General features: G+C 58.4%; 1 protein-coding gene across 1 annotated transcript in view; it reads right to left on the bottom strand.

Moving 5' to 3' along the window:
• Positions 1-25,154, bottom strand: part of LOC135321365 (uncharacterized) — a 95,409-nt gene that overhangs the window by 28,067 nt on the left and 42,188 nt on the right. The window contains exons 6-7 of the mRNA XM_064486362.1: positions 25,039-25,135; positions 14,331-14,414 (exon numbers count right to left, since the gene is read on the bottom strand). Of these exons, the coding sequence (XP_064342432.1) occupies positions 14,331-14,414; positions 25,039-25,135 (181 nt within the window). The remainder of the gene's footprint in view (positions 1-14,330; positions 14,415-25,038; positions 25,136-25,154) is intronic.

Genomic DNA, 25,154 nt, shown 5'->3' with positions numbered 1-25,154 from the left:
TGGGGAAGGGGCAGGGGGTCCCAGGACGTGGGCCACCACCCACTTGTTAGCCTTATGGCCAGCCTCAGAACTGTCCTGGCCCCTGTGGGCACGCCATTCACCAGGCTGGTATGTTACAACGAGCCGATAATGAAGCTCAAGGCCAACTGGAAGTCAACTCTTCCACCATCTTGGGCCTCAAGATCTATTGGGGGTTGAGTCTCCCACCGTCTCCGTGCTAATTGCTGTGTCATTCCTTTAATGGCGGTGCCCTGCCCCCTTCCCCCCTGTCCCACCCACGCAGCAGACCTCAGCGGCAGAGAAACCTGTGAGCCCCCGGGAGTGGTTTAGCACAAATCCTCTCCCGGGGCCGCAGCCTTCCATTGCTCCCTGACTCCTCTGGACCCCTCTCGCTCCCCACACCTTCCTCCAAGGGGAGCTGCGGGCTCCCGTGCCCATCAGCCGCCAGCCACTGGGATAACAGCGTCAGCACCCAGGGAACGGCGGGAGCAAGGCCCAGCCAGCGCCTTGGCCCCACGTTGGCTAACTCCGTCTGCGGCTCTCGCCCAGGGGCCGTCCTGCATTTCCTCCTCCTGGAAACTCACAGCCTCCCCACACTGGTCAACAGCTCCATCCTCCAAACACAGACTCAGCTCCTCTCCCTGCTCCAGCACAGGGCGCACCCGCCATGCTGCCATCGCCACCCGCCAAGCAGCCTGCCTGCCGTCCTGGTGGGTCTCAGCCCAGGCTGGTCTCTGCCGTGGGAGGTAGGGTGCAGCAGGAGTCAAGACACCAATCCCTACTCTGCCTCCGTCACACTCCATGTGATGGGCCTGGAGGGGCAGGCTTGAGTGTTACTGATGGCGCCCCAGTCATAAAACTCTGCTTGGACGGGGCACGGGGAGGGGGCTTTCTGATTAAAAGATGCAGGCTCAGGGAGCTGAGAAGTCAGGGGTGTGGCCCAGCAGGAGCCCCAGGAGCTGCCCTCCCGCCTACACGGTTCAGACGGATACCTCCAAGGAGACCGCTGGAGAAGGCAGTGCTGGGGGAGCCGCCTGCTGACACAGGCATGAGCTGAGCGTGGGGACCCGAGCCCTGCACACCTCCACACGGTCCGTCTAATCCATACAACATGGACGCAAGGGTCGTTTTGAGCTGCAGGCAATTAAAAAAGCAGACACAAGGCAATCTCTCCGCCTCCTGCCTTTTACAAGGCAAAGCAGGGCGATACCTGAGGACACAGCAGACCCTTATCAGCACCTGTCAGCGCCTGCCCTGCGAGCCTGCCTCACTCCCTCTCCCATTAACCCACGTACCTACCTTCCCCGCTACACTGACCAGAGACACAAAGTCCCTCTCTTTGCCTTCACCCTTGCCTACAACTCAAGTCCTTTAGTTCGGGTCTATACACCCAGTGTTAACCCCCTGCCCCCGTACTCATCCAGGGCACCCTCTGTTCCTATCTTCTAATCACTCTGGGAGATGCTTTTTTCAGAAACCTGAGGTGGAAGGGGGAACTGGCCCCCTCTTCTACAAGAGCAAGCCTCTCCCCGACCTGACAAGGGGCAAGCCAAGTCTGAGACTTCCTACGGTGAGAGCCCTGGCAAAGAGGAGGGAACGTGCACAGGGAGGTGTCCATCAGCCCTGCAGGAAGACAGCCAGGCAGCTTCCACCTCTAGCTACCTCCATCTGATCCCTGTCCAGCCGGTACTGGGAGTGCCAGGAGGCACTAGAGATCTGTGTTGAGGCAGGAGTGCAGAATGAAATGGGGATCTGAGCTGGGAGGACCACAAGGCACGGGAGATCTTAGCTGGGAGGACCAGGATGCACAGGAGACCATCTACAGCAACCAGCCCAGGAAGCCGCCTGCTCCCCACACGGCAGACCTGCAGGAAGTGAGACCTCTACCTCCAGTGAAAGTCCAAGAAGCCGAACAACCTGTAACAGCACCCCCATGCCCGGCAGGGGCATGACCAATAACCGACAGCGTCCATCATTTTGTCCCTGCGTCCGGCTTAGGACCCACATGAGAAAGCCGGACGTGCCCCCAGCCATCACAGGGGCGCCTGCATCTCGTCCCTGGTCCAGCTTCCCCAGCCGACCGCCTCATCACGCACCCCGGAGCTCGCCCTTTTTCTCTAAAGAACCTTTCTATACACAGAAAATATTTTAATAGATTAACATACTATTTATTATACGCTATGCATACATGTATTAGAAACACATGTCACACACGTGTGTCTGTGTACAGTAACGCTGAACAGTACATACACGTAATAAAACCGCAAAGCTCTCCCGCGTCCCTGCCTGCCTGGAGGCTCTGCCAAGCCCGGTGCTGGGTGTGGACGCCCTGGCTGCACCAGCTCGGAATAATCAGGCTCTCCTTATCCTGTTAAAGCATTTTCAGCAACTTAGGAGACACAAGGTCTCATGACAGTGGCTCGCAGTCGCTGTTAAAAAGCAGCCCCAAATGCATCTTGGGACCTAGACACAAGCGGAGACGAAGGTGAAGGTGGCGGAGCGGGTCTGAGCAGGGGCGGTGATCCCCGGAGGAAGCGAGCAGAGCAGGGGTGGCGGGCGGTCCTGTGGGGCCCAGCAGAGCACCTGGGCTGGACTCCGCTCTGTGCAGGCCGGAAGGGGCGCAGCACGCATGTCGCCCACCCAGCCCTTGTAGGACACGTGCCCGGGAAGCCCCCTTCCCCACCCGTGGCTCTTCTGAAGTGGGCACTGCGTTGTCCCCCAGGGCCCCTGATGCTGCAGGCACAGAACAGCCCAGGGGTGCGCACGGGGCTTGGAGTGAGCTGCGGCACTCCCAGCCAGCAGAAGCTGAAGGTCCCCACCCCACTCCTGGGGCACATGCAGCGGTGGAGGGCCTGCGCGCTATTGCTCAGCCAGACAGCCTTCTTCCAGCCCCAGAGACCACCGTGAACTCTGCAGCACAGAAGACAGCTGCTGTTGGGGAAACAGCTTCCCTCTGACCTTGCGTGTTACACCGCCCTGCGGTCAGAGATGGGGGACAGGGATGGAGCCACGGATGGAGGGAGAGAAGAGGCTTGGACCCAGAGGAAGACAGCCGCCCACCCAAGAGGCCGTGCTGGCAGGCGGACAGGACAAAGCTGGGGTTAGGCTGCGGCCTGTGCCCACCGCACTCACCAGAGAAGAGAGAGGTGACCACTGGCCCTGGGAGGACCGGGGGCTCAGGGCGGAGGCCGGGTACCCCAGGCAACAGCCAGCCAAGCGGGCAGCACCCCTGTGGGAGGTAGGGAACAGGTGACCGCCGAGACTCCCACTCTCAGCCCAAGGTCCCAGGACACCACTCGCCCCACCCCCGGGCACCCATGTGAGACGCCTCTGCTGTGTCTGGACTCCCCCAGGTGATCTGAGACAGAAACCACCCAGAGAAAAGGGAACTTCAGGAAGCAGGCAGTGCCACCGGTTTCAGTCCTGTTCTTAGTGTTCGCAGGGTTGCGGGCAGTCAGCTCACATCTACGGGAATCCAGCCAAGAAATCCTAGGAACTGGGGCTGCAGGCACAGAGATCAGCCTGGAGGAGCGCAGGTGCCTGGGGCCAGAGGAGGGAAGGGGTGGCGGCAGCACGGAGACCCAGGCTGCAGGGGAGCCACCTCCATGGCTTCCACCTTCGGTGAGTGCAGCCCAAGAGGAGCAGGGGCAGAGGGAGCGCAGGGGGGCATTGGAGGGGAGGCCCCACCTCAGGGACCGCACAAGGCTCCAGGAGCAGCTGAGTAGAAGGCTGGGAGCTGGTGGGCACAGGCAACCGTCCCACCACCTGGAAGGTCCAGGGACCAGGGGAGACTTCTGGGGACACTGGGGACACAAAAGAGGGTGAAGGTACCCCAAGGACGAGGAGCCCTGCTGGGAGGGGCCCAGGGTGGGACTCCAGGTAGAAAGCCAGCCCTGCTGGGAGGGCACCAGGGTGGGACTCCAGGGAGAAAGCCATCCCTGCTGGGAGGGCACCAGGGTGGGACTCCAGGGAGAAAGCCATCCCTGCTGGGAGGGCACCAGGGTGGGACTCCAGGGAGAAAGCCATCCCTGCTGGGAGGGCACCAGGGTGGGACTCCAGGTAGAAAGCCATCCCTGCTGGGAGGGCACCAGGGTGGGACTCCAGGGAGAAAGCCAGCCCTGCTGGGAGGGCACGAGGGTGGGACTCCAGGGAGAAAAGCCAGCCCTGGGGATAACACAGGGGTCAGGGAGTGGAGTGGAACTACGCTGAGGGCTCTGCGTTGTCCCAGAAGATCAGAGGCTGCCAAGGGCCAGCACCAGGGACAAAGGTCAGGGAGGTTGAAAGTAAGAGGTGTCAGAACACCTGGAAGTCAAGGAGGGCAGCCCCAGGCGCTCTAAAATACATGGAGCTCGTGCACATGAGCAGAAGCCTGGGAGTGGATGGGGGCAAGAAGCTAACTTGGAGTTCAAGAGAATTTGGAGCTTGTGCAAGTGAGAGGCCACTGAAGGGCAGGAGGGCAGGGGGACAGCCTCAGGGGTTCAAGGGAGCTGGTTGAGCTTGTGCAGGTGACCGGCGGGCTTGAAGGGCAGAGGACAACCTGAAGGGCTCCACGGAGCAGGTTGAGCTTGTGCAGGTGAGCAGAGGGCTGCGAGGGCAGGGGGCAGCCCCAAGGGGCTCCTGGGAGCAGGTTGAGCTTCTGCAGGGGAGCAGACGGCTGGGAGGGCAGGGAGCAGCCCTGAGGGGCTCCAGGGAGGAGGTTGAGCTTGTGCAGGTGAGCAGAGGGCTGCGAGGGCAGGGGGCAGCCCTGAGGGGCTCCAGGGAGCAGGTTGAGCTTGTTCGGGACAGCAGAGGGCTGGGAGGGCAGGGCGCATCCCCAGGGGCTCCAGGGAGCAGGTTGAGCTTCTGTAGGTGAGCAGAGGTTTGGGAGAGCAGAGAGCATCCCCAGGGGCTCTAGGGAGCAGGTTGAGCTTCTGCAGGGGAGCAGAAGGCAGGGAGGGCAGGGGGCAGCCCCAGAGGTTCCAGGGAGCAGGTTGAGCTTGTGCAGGGGAGCAGAGGGCTGGGAGATCAGGGGGCAGCCCCAGAGGTTCCAGGGAGCAGGTTGAGCTTCTGCAGGGGACCAGAAGGCTGGGAGGACAAGGGGCAGCCCCAGGGACTCCACGGAGCAGGTTGAGCTTGTGCAGGTGACCGGCGGGCTTGAAGGGCAGGGGACAACCTGAAGGGCTCCACGGAGCAGGTTGAGCTTCTGCAGGGGAGCAGACGGCTGGGAGGGCAGGGAGCAGCCCTGAGGGGCTCCAGGGAGGAGGTTGAGCTTGTGCAGGTGAGCAGAGGGCTGCGAGGGCAGGGGGCAGCCCTGAGGGGCTCCAGGGAGCAGGTTGAGCTTGTTCGGGACAGCAGAGGGCTGGGAGGGCAGGGCGCATCCCCAGGGGCTCCAGGGAGCAGGTTGAGCTTCTGTAGGTGAGCAGAGGTTTGGGAGAGCAGAGAGCATCCCCAGGGGCTCTAGGGAGCAGGTTGAGCTTCTGCAGGGGAGCAGAAGGCAGGGAGGGCAGGGGGCAGCCCCAGAGGTTCCAGGGAGCAGGTTGAGCTTGTGCAGGGGAGCAGAGGGCTGGGAGATCAGGGGGCAGCCCCAGAGGTTCCAGGGAGCAGGTTGAGCTTCTGCAGGGGACCAGAAGGCTGGGAGGACAAGGGGCAGCCCCAGGGACTCCACGGAGCAGGTTGAGCTTGTGCAGGTGACCGGCGGGCTTGAAGGGCAGGGGACAACCTGAAGGGCTCCACGGAGCAGGTTGAGCTTCTGCAGGGGAGCAGACGGCTGGGAGGGCAGGGAGCAGCCCTGAGGGGCTCCAGGGAGGAGGTTGAGCTTGTGCAGGTGAGCAGAGGGCTGCGAGGGCAGGGGGCAGCCCTGAGGGGCTCCAGGGAGCAGGTTGAGCTTGTTCGGGACAGCAGAGGGCTGGGAGGGCAGGGCGCATCCCCAGGGGCTCCAGGGAGCAGGTTGAGCTTCTGTAGGTGAGCAGAGGTTTGGGAGAGCAGAGAGCATCCCCAGGGGCTCTAGGGAGCAGGTTGAGCTTCTGCAGGGGAGCAGAAGGCAGGGAGGGCAGGGGGCAGCCCCAGAGGTTCCAGGGAGCAGGTTGAGCTTGTGCAGGGGAGCAGAGGGCTGGGAGATCAGGGGGCAGCCCCAGAGGTTCCAGGGAGCAGGTTGAGCTTCTGCAGGGGACCAGAAGGCTGGGAGGACAAGGGGCAGCCCCAGGGACTCCACGGAGCAGGTTGAGCTTGTGCAGGTGACCGGCGGGCTTGAAGGGCAGGGGACAACCTGAAGGGCTCCACGGAGCAGGTTGAGCTTCTGCAGGGGAGCAGACGGCTGGGAGGGCAGGGAGCAGCCCTGAGGGGCTCCAGGGAGGAGGTTGAGCTTGTGCAGGTGAGCAGAGGGCTGCGAGGGCAGGGGGCAGCCCTGAGGGGCTCCAGGGAGCAGGTTGAGCTTGTTCGGGACAGCAGAGGGCTGGGAGGGCAGGGCGCATCCCCAGGGGCTCCAGGGAGCAGGTTGAGCTTCTGTAGGTGAGCAGAGGTTTGGGAGAGCAGAGAGCATCCCCAGGTGCTCTAGGGAGCAGGTTGAGCTTCTGCAGGGGAGCAGAAGGCAGGGAGGGCAGGGGGCAGCCCCAGAGGTTCCAGGGAGCAGGTTGAGCTTGTGAAGGTAGCAGAGGGCAGTGAGGGTAGGGGGCAGCCCGAGGGGCTCCTGGGAGCAGGTGGGACTTACATGGGTGAGCAGAGGGCTGTGAGGGCAGAGGGCAGCCCCATGGGTTCCAGGGAGCAGGTTGAGCTTCTGAAGGTAGCAGAGGGCAGGGAAGGCAAGGAGCAGCCCCAGGGACTCCAGGGAGCAGGTTGAGCTTCTGAGGGGAGCAGACGGCTGGGAGGGCAGGGAGCAGCCCCAGGGGCTCCAGGGAGAAATCAGAGCTATGACCTGTAGGCTGGGGGCAGGCAGGTACAGGACTGCCCTGAGGAACTCCAAGGAGCTGGTAGAGCTTGTATTGCTGAACAGGGGGATGGGAGGGCAGGAGGCAGCTTACAGAGGTCCAGGAAGCCAGTTGTAATTGTGAGAATGAGCAAAGGGTCCACACAACAGCGGGGCTCCCCTGTAGCTAGCGGATTAAAGCCCGGACCTAAGGTACAGCCACACGAGAGGCTGAGCCAGGTTGACGGCTGTGGGGATGGTCAGAGGGGCCAGGGCTGCTCCTGGCCAGTGTCTCCTGGGACAAGGGTCTCAGAGGCTGCCAGTGAGCAGGGGGCTGAGGTCAGAGGACAGGGACCTGGGAGCCACAAGCTAGGGTGGCATCAGGGGCCCAGGTGGGAGGGAGAAGTGAGCTGAGGGGCTCCAGCTGGAGGACCAGAAGAGGGACAGGAGCTCCCCGAGGCACAGACTCGGCAGCCTGGCTGAGGCGACAGGGATGAAAGGGGAGGGGCCAAGGAGGAGGCCTGCAGGGCCAGGGGCCAGGGGGCCAGGGGCCAGGGGCCAGGGGACCAGGGGCCAGGGCCCAGGTGCTCTGGCTGCAGAGCTGACCCAGAAGACACGGGCGCGGAGGGCAAACAGCAGGCCAGGCAAGGGGCCACGAGCAGGCTTCTGGGTGGTGGAGGCCCACCACGCCAAGGAGAGGCCCGCTCACCCAGGGCAGGGCCGGGCAGTGGCAACAGGACGGTGAGCTCAGGGGACCAGCAGACGCTGGCCGGGAGCAGGCAGCACTGGTCAGGACTCAGACACAGGGCTCAGTCAGGCCAGGCACTTGCAGGAGGTCAGGGACCTAGGGGGCTGTCACCCAGGTGATCACCCAGCGCTGACCCACAGCTGCAGAGGCACGAGGCCCTGGGTGGTGAGGGCCCTGCCGGCCAGCTGCTTTGCAGACATTCTGGAAGCACATGGGCGCTGGGATCAGGGGTGCCCAGACCTGGGCTCGTAACACCCTGCCTGGACCCTCTCAGAGGTGAAGCCCTGGTGGTCACACAGCCTGCTTTCTTGCAGCCTCCACCAAGGCCCCATCGGTCTATCCTCTGACTGCTAGATCCGGGGATACGCCTGGCTCCACGGTGGCCTTCGGCTGCCTGGTCTGGGGCTACATCCCTGAGCCGGTGACGGTGACCTGGAATTCAGGCGCTGTGTCCAGCGGCATCCACACCTTCCCATCTGTTCTCATGTCCTTGGGGCTCTACTCACTCAGCAGCTTAGTGACTCTGCCCACCAGCACCTCGACCGGAAAGACCTTCATCTCCAACGTAGCCCACCCAGCCAGCAGCACCAAGGTGGACAAGAGTGTGGATAAGTAGACAGGCCTCAGGGCGGGCGTCCACTCCCAGACAGGACCGAGGTCAGCCCTCCGCCCGGCTCGAACCACATGGCAGGATGGCAACCTCTGCCCAGAGTATCAGAGGAGGAGCAGTCTCCTCGCCTGAAGGCCTCCCAGGCAATGGGAGGGGTCCTCTGGGTGTTTCTATCAGGTCCAAGGTGGGCACAGGATGCACACCTCTACCGCACATAGCTCGTGCTGGACCTGCCAAAATCTATCCCTGACATATGCCCGCCCCAACAGACCTGTTGCCCTCACCCATAAACCTCCTGTCTGCTTTCTTTGCAGAACCCAAGATACCCCAACCACAACCAAAACCACAACCACAACCACAACCACAACCAAAACCACAACCAAAACCTGAACCAGAATGCACGTGTCCCAAATGTCCAGGTGAGTAAGACAAGCCACTCCCTTTTAACAAGGAGGTGGCCACAGCCCTGGCGTGCTGGGAATACATGTGTCCTGGAGAAGGCTGGCCCAGGTGCTAACTGCCCACCCTGTCTTCCCTGCCAGCCCCTGAGCTCCTGGGAGGGCCCTCTGTCTTCATCTTCCCCCCGAAACCCAAGGACGTCCTCTCCATTTCTGGGAGGCCCGAGGTCACATGTGTTGTGGTGGACGTGGGCCAGGAAGACCCCGAGGTCAGTTTCAACTGGTACATTGATGGCGTTGAGGTGCGAACGGCCAACACGAAGCCAAAGGAGGAACAGTTCAACAGCACGTACCGCGTGGTCAGCGTCCTGACCATCCAGCACCAGGACTGGCTGACGGGGAAGGAGTTAAAATGCAAGGTCAACAACAAAGCTCTCCCGGCCCCCATCGAGAGGACCATCTCCAAGGCCAAAGGTGGGACGGACAACGGGCGCGGGAGGGTCCTGTGGGGCTGCTCAGAGTGACCGTCGGGCACTCAGACACACCTGTCCCCACAGGGCAGACCCGGGAGCCGCAGGTGTACACCCTGGCCCCACACCGGGAAGAGCTGGCCAAGGACACCGTGAGCATAACCTGCCTGGTCATAGGCTTCTACCCAGCTGACATCAACGTTGAGTGGCAGAGGAACGGGCGGCCGGAGTCAGAGGGCGCCTACGCCACCACGCTGCCCCAGCTGGACAACGACGGGACCTACTTCCTCTACAGCAAGCTCTCGGTGGGAAAGAACACGTGGCAGCAGGGAGAAACCTTCACCTGTGTGGTGATGCACGAGGCCCTGCACAACCACTCCACCCAGAAATCCATCACCCAGTCTTCGGGTAAATGAGCCTCACCCCGGCACCCCAGCGAACCCCCCTCCTCGAGGCCCTCAGGGTCCGGCGTGGACGCCTGAGCCCCACCCCTGCGTACATACCTCCCGGGCGAGCATGAAATAAAACACCCAGTGGCTCCCTGGGGCCCTGCAACCCTGTCATGGTTCTTTCCGAGCAGAGCTCCGGCGCTCGCCGGGCACGCGGGAGGCGGGGGCAGGCCAGGCTCTGAGGACAAACTTGGTGCCAACGGAGGCAGGCAGCAGCCCGAGGCCACAGAGGGGGCTCTCCCAGAGGCAGCAGCTCCCCAGGGTCCAGCGTCCGGTCAGAACCTACTCAGGCTGTAGTGTGTAGAGCGGACGGGTAGAGCCTCGCAGGAACCCTCACGGAAATGAGTGCACAGTTCTTCCCACCTCTGTCCAAGCCCAACTTTGGGACAGTGGCAGGTCCTTGTCCCCGCAGTTCCCGTCCCCGGGGCCTTGAGAGTCCACGTGCTGACACCCTGTCAACATGGGAGCCACGCCTGACCGGCGATGGGGGCACAGGCCTCCTGCTCCCAGGACACACGGAGATCAGGCCCCACCCTCCCGCAGGCGAGGTGCTCAGGGCCAGATCTGTACCCTCGAGGGGACACTCAACCAGACCCATAGGAAACAAGCCCTCTCATGGAGCACACCAGCCTGCACACCCCTCGTCCAACTGCAAACTCACGCACACGCATGTGCCTGTGCAAATGCACACAAGGGCACAACCACAAAACTGCACACAAGCCAGCCTTCCTCACTGGGTCCTCAACGGGGTACCCGCCCGGGGCCAGACCAGAACCTGGAGCCGGGTCTCGTGAACCCTCTGTGGACACCAGCTTGGTCCCCACTCCTCAAAGCCCCAGCAGCACTGACCACACTGGCCGCCTCAGAACCCCACCCCTCCTCTCCCCAGGACACCTGCGTCCCCTCCTCAACACACAGAGACTCAACACCCCACTGGTCCCTAGCACAACCACCCCACCCCCTCGGGCACACAGGGACACCCCAAGGTTGCCTCCGCCCTTCCCTGCACTAGGAACCACCACAAACCTGCTCTGCAGACCCCTGCCGTTTAGGCCTGGCCTCCAGTGGGAAGGAAGGCAGGGGTCAGGGCAACCTCTCCCCAGAGGACCCCATGAAACGCACTGCAGAGGAGTGGATGAGGGACCCCCACGGGCCAGGCTTACATATGGCCCAAGGGGTCCGGGCAAGACTGAGGCCCAATCTGGAGGAATGGGGGACACGAGGTCAGTGCCCAGGGATTGACCTCAGGGAACCATTGATCCAGCCCCCCAGGGGGATACTAGTGCCCCACCCGCCCTGTCACACAGCTGACCACCCCCTCCCTGTCCAGAGCCACTCCTGGAGGAGGAGAGCTGTGCCGAGGCCCAGAGCGGGGAGCTGGACGGGCTGTGGACCACCATCTCCATCTTCATCACCCTCTTCCTGCTCAGCGTGTGCTACAGCGCCACAGTGACCCTCTTCAAGGTGGGCGGGCCAGGCTAGCTGTCCATGCTGTCCCCACACAGTGCCCGCACAGTCCCCATTCCCTGTCCACATCCTGTCCCTCCATGTCCCTCCCTGCCCCCTTCCTGTCCCCTCACAGTCCCGTCACTGTCTCCTCACTCTCCCCTCTTGTCCTTTCTGTCCACTGTCTGTCCTTCTCTGTCTCTCCAGTCCATTCTGTTCTCTCACTGTCCCTCTCTGTCCCTGTCGGGACCTCGCTGTCCGTAGCTATGCCCACGCAGTCCTCGCGCCACCCCACCAGAGCACACTCGCGGCCGGCAGTCCCCGGGCTGGGAGGCCAGGTCCTTGGGGGAAGCTGGCATGGGGGCCCCGGCTGTGCTCACACCCGCCGTCCCTGCAGGTGAAGTGGATCTTCTCCTCGGTGGTGGAGCTGAAGCGGACGATCGTCCCAGACTACAGAAACATGATCGGGCAGGGGGCCTAGCGTGTCCTCTGGGGGTGTCCACGACCACCCCAGACCCCAGAGGTACCCCGATCATCACTCCGAGCTGCTCAGCCACTACTCCGCCCGCTGCCCTGCCAGCTCTGACCTCTCGGCCGTCCTCAACCACACCTCCATCCTCCGACCTCACGGCCACCACCGACCACACCCTGCACCCTGCCCACCTTCAGGGGACCAAGTGGACAGCAGGTGCTACCACCAACCTGAGCTGAGGGGTCTGCCTGTCCTCACCGGGAGTGCCCGGGGCACCCTGGGGTTCCTCTGGAAGAGCAGGAAGCTGGCATCCCGGGACAGTGGGCACGGCCCGCTCTCTGTGGACACCATCAGGCCAGATGACCAAGGACGGTTCCAAACAGGAGGCACACTGTGTGAGATGTCTGCTGGAACAGTGCTGCCCCGGCCGACCTCACTCAGCAGGGAAGCTTCTGGATGTGCCACCAACGGTCAGCAGAGTACTCAGCTCTGACAAGGGCCTGGGCCCATGGCCCCTACAGGAGCCAGGCCTGCCAGGAAGGGGGTGAGGTCTCCCAACTCCAGCTTCCCAGAGACGGGCCTGGTGACCGCGTCCCCCACGGGCAGAACGCAGCCTCGCTGGACAGAGCAAGAGGGACACTGGCAAAGCAGGGCAGTGGCCGCAGCCAGCCAGTCCTGTGACCAGAAGCCTGAGACACCTTCAGCAGGAGCTCCCTCACTGGGCGGTGTGGTGAGAGGCGAGCCCCGGGAGGAGGGAGCCCGACAGCCTGGCGTCCCGGCCCGAGACCCCTGGGCCTCTCCTGTCTTCTCCTTGGATGGGGAGGGGCAGGCCCCACTGCCGGGTGGTGGCGGGGGAGGGGGGGCGCTACAGCCAGAGGTCACGCCAGGCCTGGCTTCGGAAGCTGTGCATCCTTTCTAAACGTCTGGCGCCCACGAACTTACTGCGCTGTTTATCTTTGGTTGGGTTTTTTGTTGGGAGACTCTGGCTTGTCATGTTTTGGGTTGTTCAGACAATAAAGCATCCTTTACCATTCCATAGCTCTCTGGGAATTGCTCTGTGTTGCGGCCCCTCCCCTGGTGCCTCCGCAGCCTGGCCGCCCTCCACACCCTCCCAGCCCCAGACCCCAACTCTCCCCCCACCACAACCATCCCTGGGGTTCCCTGGGGGCGCGGAGTCAGCAGCAAGTCCCAGGTGTCGGACGCCTGGTCAGCACGGCTGCTGTAACACGCAGCACAGTCGGGTTGGAACCACAGAAATGATTGTCTCCCGTCCTGGAGCGGCACGTCCCAGGTCGAGGAGCGTGAGGGCCACTGTGCCCACCGGCTGCCAAGGCGGCAGGGCCGGAGTCAGGACTCGGTCCACCCGGGAGGCCAGAACCTGAGCTCCAGTCCCTCCTGGTGGTTCCATCTCAAAGGAACAGTCTCAGGTCCCGGGTTGTAGGAGACACAGCACTCCCCAGAGGGCAGACACAGGAGCCACAGCAGACTGCCCTTCGCAGGAAATGCTCCAGGAAACGGAGGCCAGCGCCAGGTCAGGGTTGGCTCTGCTGGGCGATCCAGGCCAGCACTACTGGAGAGCTCAGTCATCCACGGGACACGGCCCTGGGCGGCTGGACATTGTCCAAGTGTCTGTGTGAGCCTTTCAGTGTGTCAGGGCAGAGGGGGCGAAATCAATGTGCCGAGTCTGTGGCTCCACGGCCCCAGGGGAGGCCAGCAGGACAGGCTCCTGGCGGGGAGCTGGGACCAGCACTGAGTGTCTGTCAGTAAAGCCACAGCACCCCAGGGACATTGGGAAGGGCCATTCCAGCTTCTTGTGGGGGACAGACAGACAGACAGTCAGAGGAATACCGAGAATTTTATGCACTACAGGGATTGCTCACTCCAGTGGGCTCCGCACCAAAGACGGTGAGGCCATGGGGCGGGCAGCCAGGTCCAGGAGCATCGCCGGCCCTCAGGGACCCTGCCAGGCGTGAGGACACTGGGCACCCTCTGCCTCCAGGGTGCTCCGGAAACCATCCTGTGGGTCTCCCCCACTCGCAATCTCCCTCACACGGAACACCTAACCAACAAGCTGAACATGCCTATGGTCCCTGCGGCCTGCCCGGCCCCAGGCCCTGCCCCTCACCTCCATCCCCTGGACCACGGATCTGCCTCCAGCCACACATTCCCATGGGGACACCAGGACGGTCGATACCGGGCTGGCCCCACGGGTCCTCGAGGAGCACCAGTCCCAGAACAGCTGCCCGCCACCAGGCCTGAGGGCCCCGTCCTGACCCTGGGGCAACACCAGGCCACAGCGTGTCCCCCATGCACAACCCCCCCTGGGCCCCTGGAAGCCAAGTGGCCGACGCCTTCCCTTGAGCCCCTGGGTCAGCACCGGTGTGAGCCTGAAGTCAGCCTCCTGCTGCTCCTGTCCCCTAGGGGCCCTGCCCCGGGCAAGACCACCGACACACTCCTGTCAGCGTCACACCTCTCCAGCCCGCACCCCCATCTCACACACACACACACACACCCCCTGGGCTGCCACCCCACTGCGCCTCTGGGCCCCCACCAGGTGCCCCCTCCTCCCGCACTCCAAGGGGAACGTCTGCCACTCTGAGCTTTGAAAACCTGCATTGCTGTCCGTGTGTGGTGTCCGTGGATGTGGAGAAAAGAAAACCTTGTGCACTGTTGGTGAGGACATAAAATGGCATTACCGTTGTGCAAAACGGTTTGGAAGCCCCTCAGAGAAATTTCAGAAACAACTACCACACTTGCAGCAATCCCACTGCTTACAATAAACCCGAGCGAACAGGCAACAGGTCTTAAAGAGGCACTTGAACACCCACTTCCCAGCAGCTCCGTTGACAATACCTACCACGAGGCGGGAACGCGAGTGTCCTTCCGTGGATGGACAGATGAGCATGATGTGGGCTGAGCGTACAATGGAACAGCACTGCCCCTGAAGAAAGAGGAACAGTGTGACGTGTGTGACAGCACGGGGGCACCTGGAGGACATCGGAACGCGTACCGTGAGCCAGGGGCAAGACGGTGAATCGTGTGCGATTCCACTTGTGTGAGCGATTACGAGTGGCCGCATTCCCAGAAAGACAAAACACAGAAGTGGCTGCAGCCGGGGGAGAACGGGGGGTGTTGTTTACGGGCATAGGGTTTCACACGTAAAGACGGGGAGAGTTATGGAGACGCAGGTGGTCGTGATTACACTTTATGAATGTACTCACTGTCCCCAAGACCCAGAGAAAGGTGTAACATGGTACACTTCCTTAGGGGCAACTCCTATTCTTTTACCACGATAAAAAAACCTTTTAAGCGGGAGAAATCTAACCCATTCAATAACATCTGAACGCCTTCAGGAAGACCTGGAGCCTGTGTCCCTCCCTGTGGAAGAAACCGGCTGCAGCAGGATGGAGCTGCACACATGCCTGGCCCAGGGATGACCCCCTGCGGAGGCCGGCAGACACCGTGGGAGCAGCGTCTCCACGCTGACGGCGTGAGGGGGCAGGGCAGTGACAACGTGCACGGCTGCAGCACAGCCCCCCAGCCAAAGGACGGCTCCTACAGTTTGCTCTCCAACAGGTGTAAACTTCTCTTCTGAACAACCCTAACCTAGAGACACACAAAGGGAAGGGAACGCTAGGAAAGCTGCTCACGCCTTAGCTAACCTGACGTAGAACAAGGACAGCACAACCCACTGCGTGTCGGCCACCGTGGACCACGTTAAGCTTCCCGATTAAAAGGCAGCAATACACTTTGTGTCTCCACCTAACGCAGGGAAATTACCTCAGATGTAATATAAAATTGCCAACCCTCCTCCAGGAAAGGCTTGAACTCCCATTGCCCATCTTACGTATCTTCGGCTGATGTTCACTTCTCGTGTTGATGAATAACCTCCGTCTTGGGTGTCCTGCAGCTTATATGCTGAGGTATGTAGCATCACCACTAGCACGTCTTATGTCAGACGGAAGAGGGTGGGGGCGGCCGGTACAGGTTGGTTATGAGAGAAGGAGACGGAGACGGTGAGGTAGAAGGACACAGAGCACATTCACATTACATCTACATGTGGACCACGTCTCCCTGGAGAAAAATGGAGACTGGCTGACAGACTCCTGTACAGCCAAGGCGCTGAAGAAAGGTCCACGAGGAGTCACGTAGGGAGGGAAGAGAGGTACTCGGTTTGGAGCGCAGCCTCGAGGAGGGGACCCGGGACGGGGAGACACGTCATGGGCCCGGAGGTCTTCCCTGGGGAGAGGGCAGCTTGAGAGCGTTAGTAATATGAATGCTAACCAAGTTAGGGAAAAGAACAGATGAAAACAGTTTGAACCTTCACAGGGACCAGGAAAATATAAAAAGAGAACCACTCACCAGAGGGGTACAATAGCTAAAACTTAAAACACTGGAAGGGGCGAACAGGGGACTAGGTGACACCGGAGACCCCACGTGACCTGGAAGACAGAACCATGGGAATTACCCAGTCAGAACTACAAAAGGAAGAACAACTTTTTTAAAATTGAGAGCAGTTTAAGGAATCTATGGAACTACATCAACTGTCCTAACATTGGCATGATCGGGCTCCCAGAAGCAGAAGAGAGAGAGAAAAAAGTTGAAAATGTACTTAATGAAATTATGGCAAAAACTCACCAACCATGAAGAAAGAGAGACATTTCCAGGCGTAGGAATCACACGGTCCCAAACAAACAGAACCCACAGAGACCCACACCAGGACACGTCACAATTAAATTGGCAAAAGTTAAGGATAAAGAGAGAATTCTGAAGACAGAAAGAGAACAACACTGTCACGGACAAGGAACTGCCACAAAGTTAGCAGTTGATTTTTCTGCAGAAACTCTGCAGACCAGACGGGAGAGGCATGATCTATACAAATGCTGAATGGAAAATACCTACAATCTAGGAGGAGGTGTCACCCCGCAAATTTGTCGTTTACACCGGAAGGGGAGACAAGAACTTCCCAGGCAAGCAAACACTGGAGCAGTTCATCAACCCTCAGAGACACGTCAAAGGTCTTCCTGGAGGGGAACACACAGGCTATTGCAAGATGCAAGAATTTACAGCAAAGGCAAATCCCACTAAAAGGCAAATTAAAGCCTGAGGGCCATCAACTAAATAAGCAAAAGATTAAAAGATAAAATACATAAAATTAACTGTGACTGCAGTAAACAGCAGTTCACAGGAAGAAGTAAAATATAACATCAAAAAAACGGGGGGCTCACAGAGGGAACTAAAAAAAAAACAAACAGACATGTGAAAAGCTGCTCACATTCCTAATCATTAGGGAAATGTAAATCAAAACCAAAATGAGATGTCACCACAAAGACTACAAGTAAGAAATATTGGTGAAGAGATGGGGTAAACGGAACCCTTGTCGCTGTTAGCAGGAGTGCAAATTGGTGCAGCCTCGGGGGAAAACAGTAAGGAGTATCCTCAAAACAACTAAAGACAGAACTATCACATGCTCCAGCAATTCCACTCCTGCCTATACATCCGAAGGAAACAAAAACAAGAATTTGAAAAGATACATGCACCCCAAGGTACATAGCAACTGTATGAACAGGAGTCAGCATACGGAAGCAACACAAGTGTCTGTCGGCAGAAAATGGATACAGGTGGTACGATGTATACGCACGACGGAATAATGCTCAGCCGTGCAGAAGAATGATTTCTGCCGTTTGTGACATTGGTGGTTCTCTGCACTATGAGGCTTAGTGAAGTAAGTCAGACAAAGGCAAATGCTCTACGATATCACTTGTATGTGGAATCTAAACATTAATAGAAGTGAATAAATATAACAACAGGAAAACAGACACACAGATAGACAGATCAAATTAGTGGTTACCCGCGTGGAGAGGAGAGGGGGAAGGGGCTACGTAAGGACAGGGAATTAACAAATACCAACTACTATGTATAAAATACATAGGCTACTAGGACTATTGCACAGCACAGGGAGTATAGTCAGTGCTTCTAATAACTTCAACTGGAATGTAGTCTCTAAAAGAATTGAATCACCATTTGGTATGCTGTCCACCTGAAACTAATGTAACGTTGTCAATGAAGTGTATTTAACTTAAGTATATGTACATACACAAATTCATATCAAACTAAGGAACCATCTTCAAATTCCACCCACCACACTGGGGATCAATCATGCTTCTCTGTGGGGCAGGACTCCAAGACATTGGGCCAAGAAGACGACTCAGGTTACGAAAATGGACATGGCTCCTGCCCCGAGACACACGAGGTCTTGGGACGCTGGTCCAGACTGCGTTCTTTCTCTGAAACTACCTTACGTTACGTGAGGCTCATTTGCTGTCCATGAGGCCTTTTCCACGTCAGACAGTGACTGAGCCATGTGTGTGCCCAAGGCCTTCCAGGCCGCTGTCCGTGGTCCTGACTCGGACTAGCAGGCTCTCTCAGCTACTGTCCATGGTTCTGCTTCTGCTGCTCTGCACGGGGTAATGATATTTTTAGATTAAACACACTTTGCCCTTTTAGGGTAGTTTTAGGCTAACAGATACGTTGAGCAGAAAGTCACAGAGTTCCATAACTTCCAGTGCCCCCACACGTACGCCCAGTTTCACCTATTATGAACATCTATCTCCAGTGTGCTACACTTGTCAGAAATGATGAGACAACTTAATACATTATGATTAACTGAAGCCCATAGGCAACACCATGGCTCACTATTATCTGCACAGTTCTATGAGTTTTGACAAAGGCATGATGTCATTTGCATCCAGCGGCCCCGAGGCTGCTGTCCATGGAACTGCCTTGATCAGGTACACTGTTCAGACTGCTGCCCATCGGTCCACCATTTCAGCAACACACAGTACAATTTCACTGCCTTAAGACCCCCTGTACCTCACCTCCTCATTTCCCACCCCTCCCACACAAACTCCTGGCAGCCTCTCATCTTCTCATTGCCTCCATAGATGAGCTCCTTCAAATACCATACAGTAGGAATCTCACAGACAGTATAACCTTCTCCGGTTGGCTCCTTTCACTTAGCAATGTGCATTTTCATTTCCCCATGTCCTTTTGTGGCTCAATGGCTCATTTCTTCTTCTTTTTTAATGGTCATTTCTTATTTTGGGGGACTATGGGAGGGTAATTAATTTTTCTTAATGAAGATACTGGGGATTGAAGCAAGGACCTCATGCATGCTAAGCACACACTCATTCATTGATCAATACCCTCCCCCCATTTCTTCTCCTATTAACTTCTTTTTTCAACAGCTTTATTGAGATACAATTGATACACAAAATAAACGCATATATTCGAGGTACACCTGAGATTGCACATACGCAGACACCTGTGAAACCATCACTACTGTCAAGGTAGTCGACATATCCATTCCTCTAGAAGTTTCCTTGTGCTTTGGGTTTATTGGGATGGGGGGGAGGAGCACACGTATGTGAAGAACATTTATCACGAAATCTACTCTCTTAACAAATATCTGGGTGCACAATGCAGTGTTGTAAACTGTAGGCACAATGTTACACACTGAGCCTCGGAATAGAACACATTTTGCATAACTGGAAATTTATACCTATTGAATCACAGCAGAATCAAAGAATATCACCACAGAAAATCAATGAAGCACAAAAGAAAGAAGCCAGAAGGAATACAGGAATAAATTATCTACAAGACAGACAGAGAACTATTAAAAACAACAGTGATAATAGGACTTTCCCTGCCACAATTACTTTAATGTAAATGGATTAAATTATCAGAGCAAAAGATAGAGAGCGGCTGAGTGGATAACAAGCAAGGTCCAAATCTGTGCCATCACAAGGGACTCACTTTAGGTTTAAGGACACATGTAGGCTGGTCATGAAGGGATGGAAAAACGTACTCCATGAGAAAGGCAAACGAAAGGAAGCAAGGATGGGTACACTTGGACAAAATAGACTTGAAGGTAAAAACAGTCATAAGACACCCAGAAAGACGCTATACAATGATGAAAAACTCAATTCTTCACAGATGGCTTCGTCCTTTTTATTCTGAAATCCTATCCCACTGTCTGGATGCATCCACTCACCTACTGAGGGACATCCTGGGCGCATCCAAGTTTGAGTTAAGCTACGAACAAAGCATCTGCAGACATTTATAAACCATAAACATCGCTGCGCAGATTTGGGGTGGGCATGAGTTTTCAGCCCATTTGAACAGGTGAGTATCTAGGAATGCAGTTGCTGGGTTGTATGGCAAGATTAGGTTTAGATTTTGGAGAACCTGCCGAGCTCTCCTGCAGACGGGCTCTTCCGTTTTGCACCCACCCGCAGCGGAGGAGGCCTCCTGCTGCCCCACACCCTCACCAGCGTTGGGAGGTGCCGGGTTTCGGTGTTGCTTCTGGACGTCCACCGTTCTAACAGCTGCGTGGTGGTCTTACTTGTTTTCACTTACAGGCTCCAGCGACGTAGGACGTGGAGGAAACTTGCGCTTCCTTCTCTGCATCTGTGAGTCTTCCCAGGTGACAGGTCTGTCCAGGGCTTTTAGTCACTTTTAACTGGGTTGTTGCTTTCCTTGTTGCTGACTTTTAACAGTTCTCTGCATATTTCGGACACGAGTCCTTTATCAGATACGAGGTTTGCAGATGTGTGATTCTCCCAGTCTCTGGCCTGCCTTTCATTCTCTCGACAGTGTCTTCCACAGGCAGGCATTTTCCACTTCAGTTAAGTTCAGCTAGTGACTTCTTTTTCGTGGAATGCGCTTTTGGTGTGGTACCTCCTGGCTCTTCGCCGAATCAAGGTCACCTAGATTCCCATGGTTCCGTTCTTTGCGTTGAGGTCAACGACCCACTGTGAGTCAACTTCATGACCACTGTGAGTATGTGCCTCAGCTCGTTTCCTGCTGGGATGCAGGTGCTCCACCACCACTTGGTGAACAGAGCCCCTTCTCCATTAGGTTGCCTTCGCTCCAGGCGAGCTCTCAGAGGTGTTCCTGGGCAGCGAGAGGTCACTCCCTTATCTGAGCTCCTTTGGTGCTTCTAGAATGTTCTGCCACTGAGGGGGACATGCAATCAAATGGCCTTCAGCCATCTGCAGAAAAATTATTTCTAACAGAATTTGCACCCAAACCAAGGATAAAGTGTAAAGGTAGAATAAAGGCATCCCCTGACAGGCAAGATCTCAGACAACGTCCCTCCAGGCATCCTCTCTCAGGAAGACAGCAGACGGCCTTTGGACCTGAACTCTCCATGTCAGCTGCCTGCGCCCCGGCAGATCATGGACTCCAGCCACCGTCATTGTGCCAGTCACTTCTTTACGACAAATCTCTTTCTAGATACAGATACAGACCGTATACACAGAGGTAGGGGTACATCCTACGGATTCCGTTCCCCTGGAGACTAACACACCCTGGGGCACAACGCAGTCTTCTTCCAACCCACAGGAGCCGACTGACTCCAGAGAGGATGGGAGGGCAGGTCCACGGCACTCAGCAGCGTTCCTGAAGAGGGGGTCTAAACTGCACTGGAAAGCCAGCTCAAGGGCCCAGCATCGATGCTTAGTTAAGTCTAAAGCACGTGCTTCCACACGTACAACGTGGGAACGTCCAGTTACACGCACTGGGTCTGTTCACAACGCAGCGCATTTCCTCCTAAACGGTACATCAAGTGATTGAGCCTCGTAGAAGGAACAGCATCCTGGATTAGAACGGCAGCAAGTGTCACAAACCTGCTGGAAAGCAGAGTGGATCCCTCCCGCGGGCGGCCCCACTCGGCTTGCTCACTGGCTGCCCAGCACTCGAGCTGCTCAGAAAGGCACCTTCGTGCGGTCCTGCTGTGAGGAGCATGAGCCGTTCTCCACCTTCGGAGACAAAACGCTGGCTTCCTGTAAGAAAAAATATGGTGCTGCCCAGGGTCCTTGCGCTTCGCCTGGCCGTGTGGGTGAGCTTCCCCCGTCAGGATCTGTGGCACCAAGTTCACCACACGGAGCAGAGGGAGGCGGCCCAGGCCAGCCAGCGCGTTCCAGAGCCACGTCCCGGCCCTCTCCGACCCTCTCCACGCCCTCGTCTCTGGCTGCTGCGCTTCTCAGTGAGGGGCTGGGGGACGCACACCTGACGGCAGCTTGTCAGCTGAGCTGGAGCCTCAGCCAAGGGACAGCCTTGGAGCAGGTGGGCCCTGGAAGAAGCCCCCGGGACACAGGAGACTGGGGCTCAAGAAGGTGGCTGTGCCCCCAGTCCCAGGTGAGTCCCCGGGAGGCACCCCATAAGTGAGGGTCCTTGGCTTCACACGGGGCAGAACTCAAGAGCAAGCCGTGGGTCAGGAAGAGTAGGTTACTCAGACAGAGGCACACTCCGCAGACAGAGCGCGGGCGTCTCGCTCAGCAGGGAGAGCGGCCACGCGGAGCGGGGGCGCTGGTTCCCATGGGCTCAGTAGCGTCGCATGCTAACTAGTGGGGGGATCGTTCCAGCCTCCTTGGGGAAGGGGCAGGGGGTCCCAGGACGTGGGCCACCACCCACTTGTTAGCCTTATGGCCAGCCTCAGAACTGTCCTGGCCCCTGTGGGCACGCCATTCACCAGGCTGGTATGTTACAACGAGCCGATAATGAAGCTCAAGGCCAACTGGAAGTCAACTCTTCCACCATCTTGGGCCTCAAGATCTATTGGGGGTTGAGTCTCCCACCGTCTCCGTGCTAATTGCTGTGTCATTCCTTTAATGGCGGTGCCCTGCCCCCTTCCCCCCTGTCCCACCCACGCAGCAGACCTCAGCGGCAGAGAAACCTGTGAGCCCCCGGGAGTGGTTTAGCACAAATCCTCTCCCGGGGCCGCAGCCTTCCATTGCTCCCTGACTCCTCTGGACCCCTCTCGCTCCCCACACCTTCCTCCAAGGGGAGCTGCGGGCTCCCGTGCCCATCAGCCGCCAGCCACTGGGATAACAGCGTCAGCACCCAGGGAACGGCGGGAGCAAGGCCCAGCCAGCGCCTTGGCCCCACGTTGGCTAACTCCGTCTGCGGCTCTCGCCCAGGGGCCGTCCTGCATTTCCTCCTCCTGGAAACTCACAGCCTCCCCACACTGGTCAACAGCTCCATCCTCCAAACACAGACTCAGCTCCTCTCCCTGCTCCAGCACAGGGCGCACCCGCCATGCTGCCATCGCCACCCGCCAAGCAGCCTGCCTGCCGTCCTGGTGGGTCTCAGCCCAGGCTGGTCTCTGCCGTGGGAGGTAGGGTGCAGCAGGAGTCAAGACACCAATCCCTACTCTGCCTCCGTCACACTCCATGTGATGGGCCTGGAGGGGCAGGCTTGAGTGTTACTGATGGCGCCCCAGTCATAAAACTCTGCTTGGACGGGGCACGGGGAGGGGGCTTTCTGATTAAAAGATGCAGGCTCAGGGAGCTGAGAAGTCAGGGGTGTGGCCCAGCAGGAGCCCCAGGAGCTGCCCTCCCGCCTACACGGTTCAGACGGATACCTCCAAGGAGACCGCTGGAGAAGGCAGTGCTGGGGGAGCCGCCTGCTGACACAGGCATGAGCTGAGCGTGGGGACCCGAGCCCTGCACACCTCCACACGGTCCGTCTAATCCATACAACATGGACGCAAGGGTCGTTTTGAGCTGCAGGCAATTAAAAAAGCAGACACAAGGCAATCTCTCCGCCTCCTGCCTTTTACAAGGCAAAGCAGGGCGATACCTGAGGACACAGCAGACCCTTATCAGCACCTGTCAGCGCCTGCCCTGCGAGCCTGCCTCACTCCCTCTCCCATTAACCCACGTACCTACCTTCCCCGCTACACTGACCAGAGACACAAAGTCCCTCTCTTTGCCTTCACCCTTGCCTACAACTCAAGTCCTTTAGTTCGGGTCTATACACCCAGTGTTAACCCCCTGCCCCCGTACTCATCCAGGGCACCCTCTGTTCCTATCTTCTAATCACTCTGGGAGATGCTTTTTTCAGAAACCTGAGGTGGAAGGGGGAACTGGCCCCCTCTTCTACAAGAGCAAGCCTCTCCCCGACCTGACAAGGGGCAAGCCAAGTCTGAGACTTCCTACGGTGAGAGCCCTGGCAAAGAGGAGGGAACGTGCACAGGGAGGTGTCCATCAGCCCTGCAGGAAGACAGCCAGGCAGCTTCCACCTCTAGCTACCTCCATCTGATCCCTGTCCAGCCGGTACTGGGAGTGCCAGGAGGCACTAGAGATCTGTGTTGAGGCAGGAGTGCAGAATGAAATGGGGATCTGAGCTGGGAGGACCACAAGGCACGGGAGATCTTAGCTGGGAGGACCAGGATGCACAGGAGACCATCTACAGCAACCAGCCCAGGAAGCCGCCTGCTCCCCACACGGCAGACCTGCAGGAAGTGAGACCTCTACCTCCAGTGAAAGTCCAAGAAGCCGAACAACCTGTAACAGCACCCCCATGCCCGGCAGGGGCATGACCAATAACCGACAGCGTCCATCATTTTGTCCCTGCGTCCGGCTTAGGACCCACATGAGAAAGCCGGACGTGCCCCCAGCCATCACAGGGGCGCCTGCATCTCGTCCCTGGTCCAGCTTCCCCAGCCGACCGCCTCATCACGCACCCCGGAGCTCGCCCTTTTTCTCTAAAGAACCTTTCTATACACAGAAAATATTTTAATAGATTAACATACTATTTATTATACGCTATGCATACATGTATTAGAAACACATGTCACACACGTGTGTCTGTGTACAGTAACGCTGAACAGTACATACACGTAATAAAACCGCAAAGCTCTCCCGCGTCCCTGCCTGCCTGGAGGCTCTGCCAAGCCCGGTGCTGGGTGTGGACGCCCTGGCTGCACCAGCTCGGAATAATCAGGCTCTCCTTATCCTGTTAAAGCATTTTCAGCAACTTAGGAGACACAAGGTCTCATGACAGTGGCTCGCAGTCGCTGTTAAAAAGCAGCCCCAAATGCATCTTGGGACCTAGACACAAGCGGAGACGAAGGTGAAGGTGGCGGAGCGGGTCTGAGCAGGGGCGGTGATCCCCGGAGGAAGCGAGCAGAGCAGGGGTGGCGGGCGGTCCTGTGGGGCCCAGCAGAGCACCTGGGCTGGACTCCACTCTGTGCAGGCCGGAAGGGGCGCAGCACGCATGTCGCCCACCCAGCCCTTGTAGGACACGTGCCCGGGAAGCCCCCTTCCCCACCCGCGGCTCTTCTGAAGTGGGCACTGCATTATCCCCCAGGGACCCTGATGCTGCAGGCACAGAACAGCCCAGGGGTGCGCACGGGGCTTGGAGTGAGCTGCGGCACTCCCAGCCAGCAGAAGCTGAAGGTCCCCACCCCACTCCTGGGGCACATGCAGCGGTGGAGGGCCTGCGCGCTATTGCTCAGCCAGACAGCCTTCTTCCAGCCCCAGAGACCACCGTGAACTCTGCAGCACAGAAGACAGCTGCTGTTGGGGAAACAGCTTCCCTCTGACCTTGCGTGTTACACCGCCCTGCGGTCAGAGATGGGGGACAGGGATGGAGCCACGGATGGAGGGAGAGAAGAGGCTTGGACCCAGAGGAAGACAGCCGCCCACCCAAGAGGCCGTGCTGGCAGGCGGACAGGACAAAGCTGGGGTTAGGCTGCGGCCTGTGCCCACCGCACTCACCAGAGAGGAGAGAGGTGACCACTGGCCCTGGGAGGACCGGGGGCTCAGGGCGGAGGCCGGGTACCCCAGGCAACAGCCAGACAAGCGGGCAGCACCCCTGTGGGAGGTAGGGAACA

Source organism: Camelus dromedarius, chromosome 5, assembly GCF_036321535.1.
Source record: "Camelus dromedarius isolate mCamDro1 chromosome 5, mCamDro1.pat, whole genome shotgun sequence".
In the NCBI taxonomy this organism is placed as follows: Eukaryota; Metazoa; Chordata; class Mammalia; order Artiodactyla; family Camelidae; genus Camelus; species Camelus dromedarius.
This window is presented reverse-complemented; position numbering and strand designations above follow the sequence as displayed.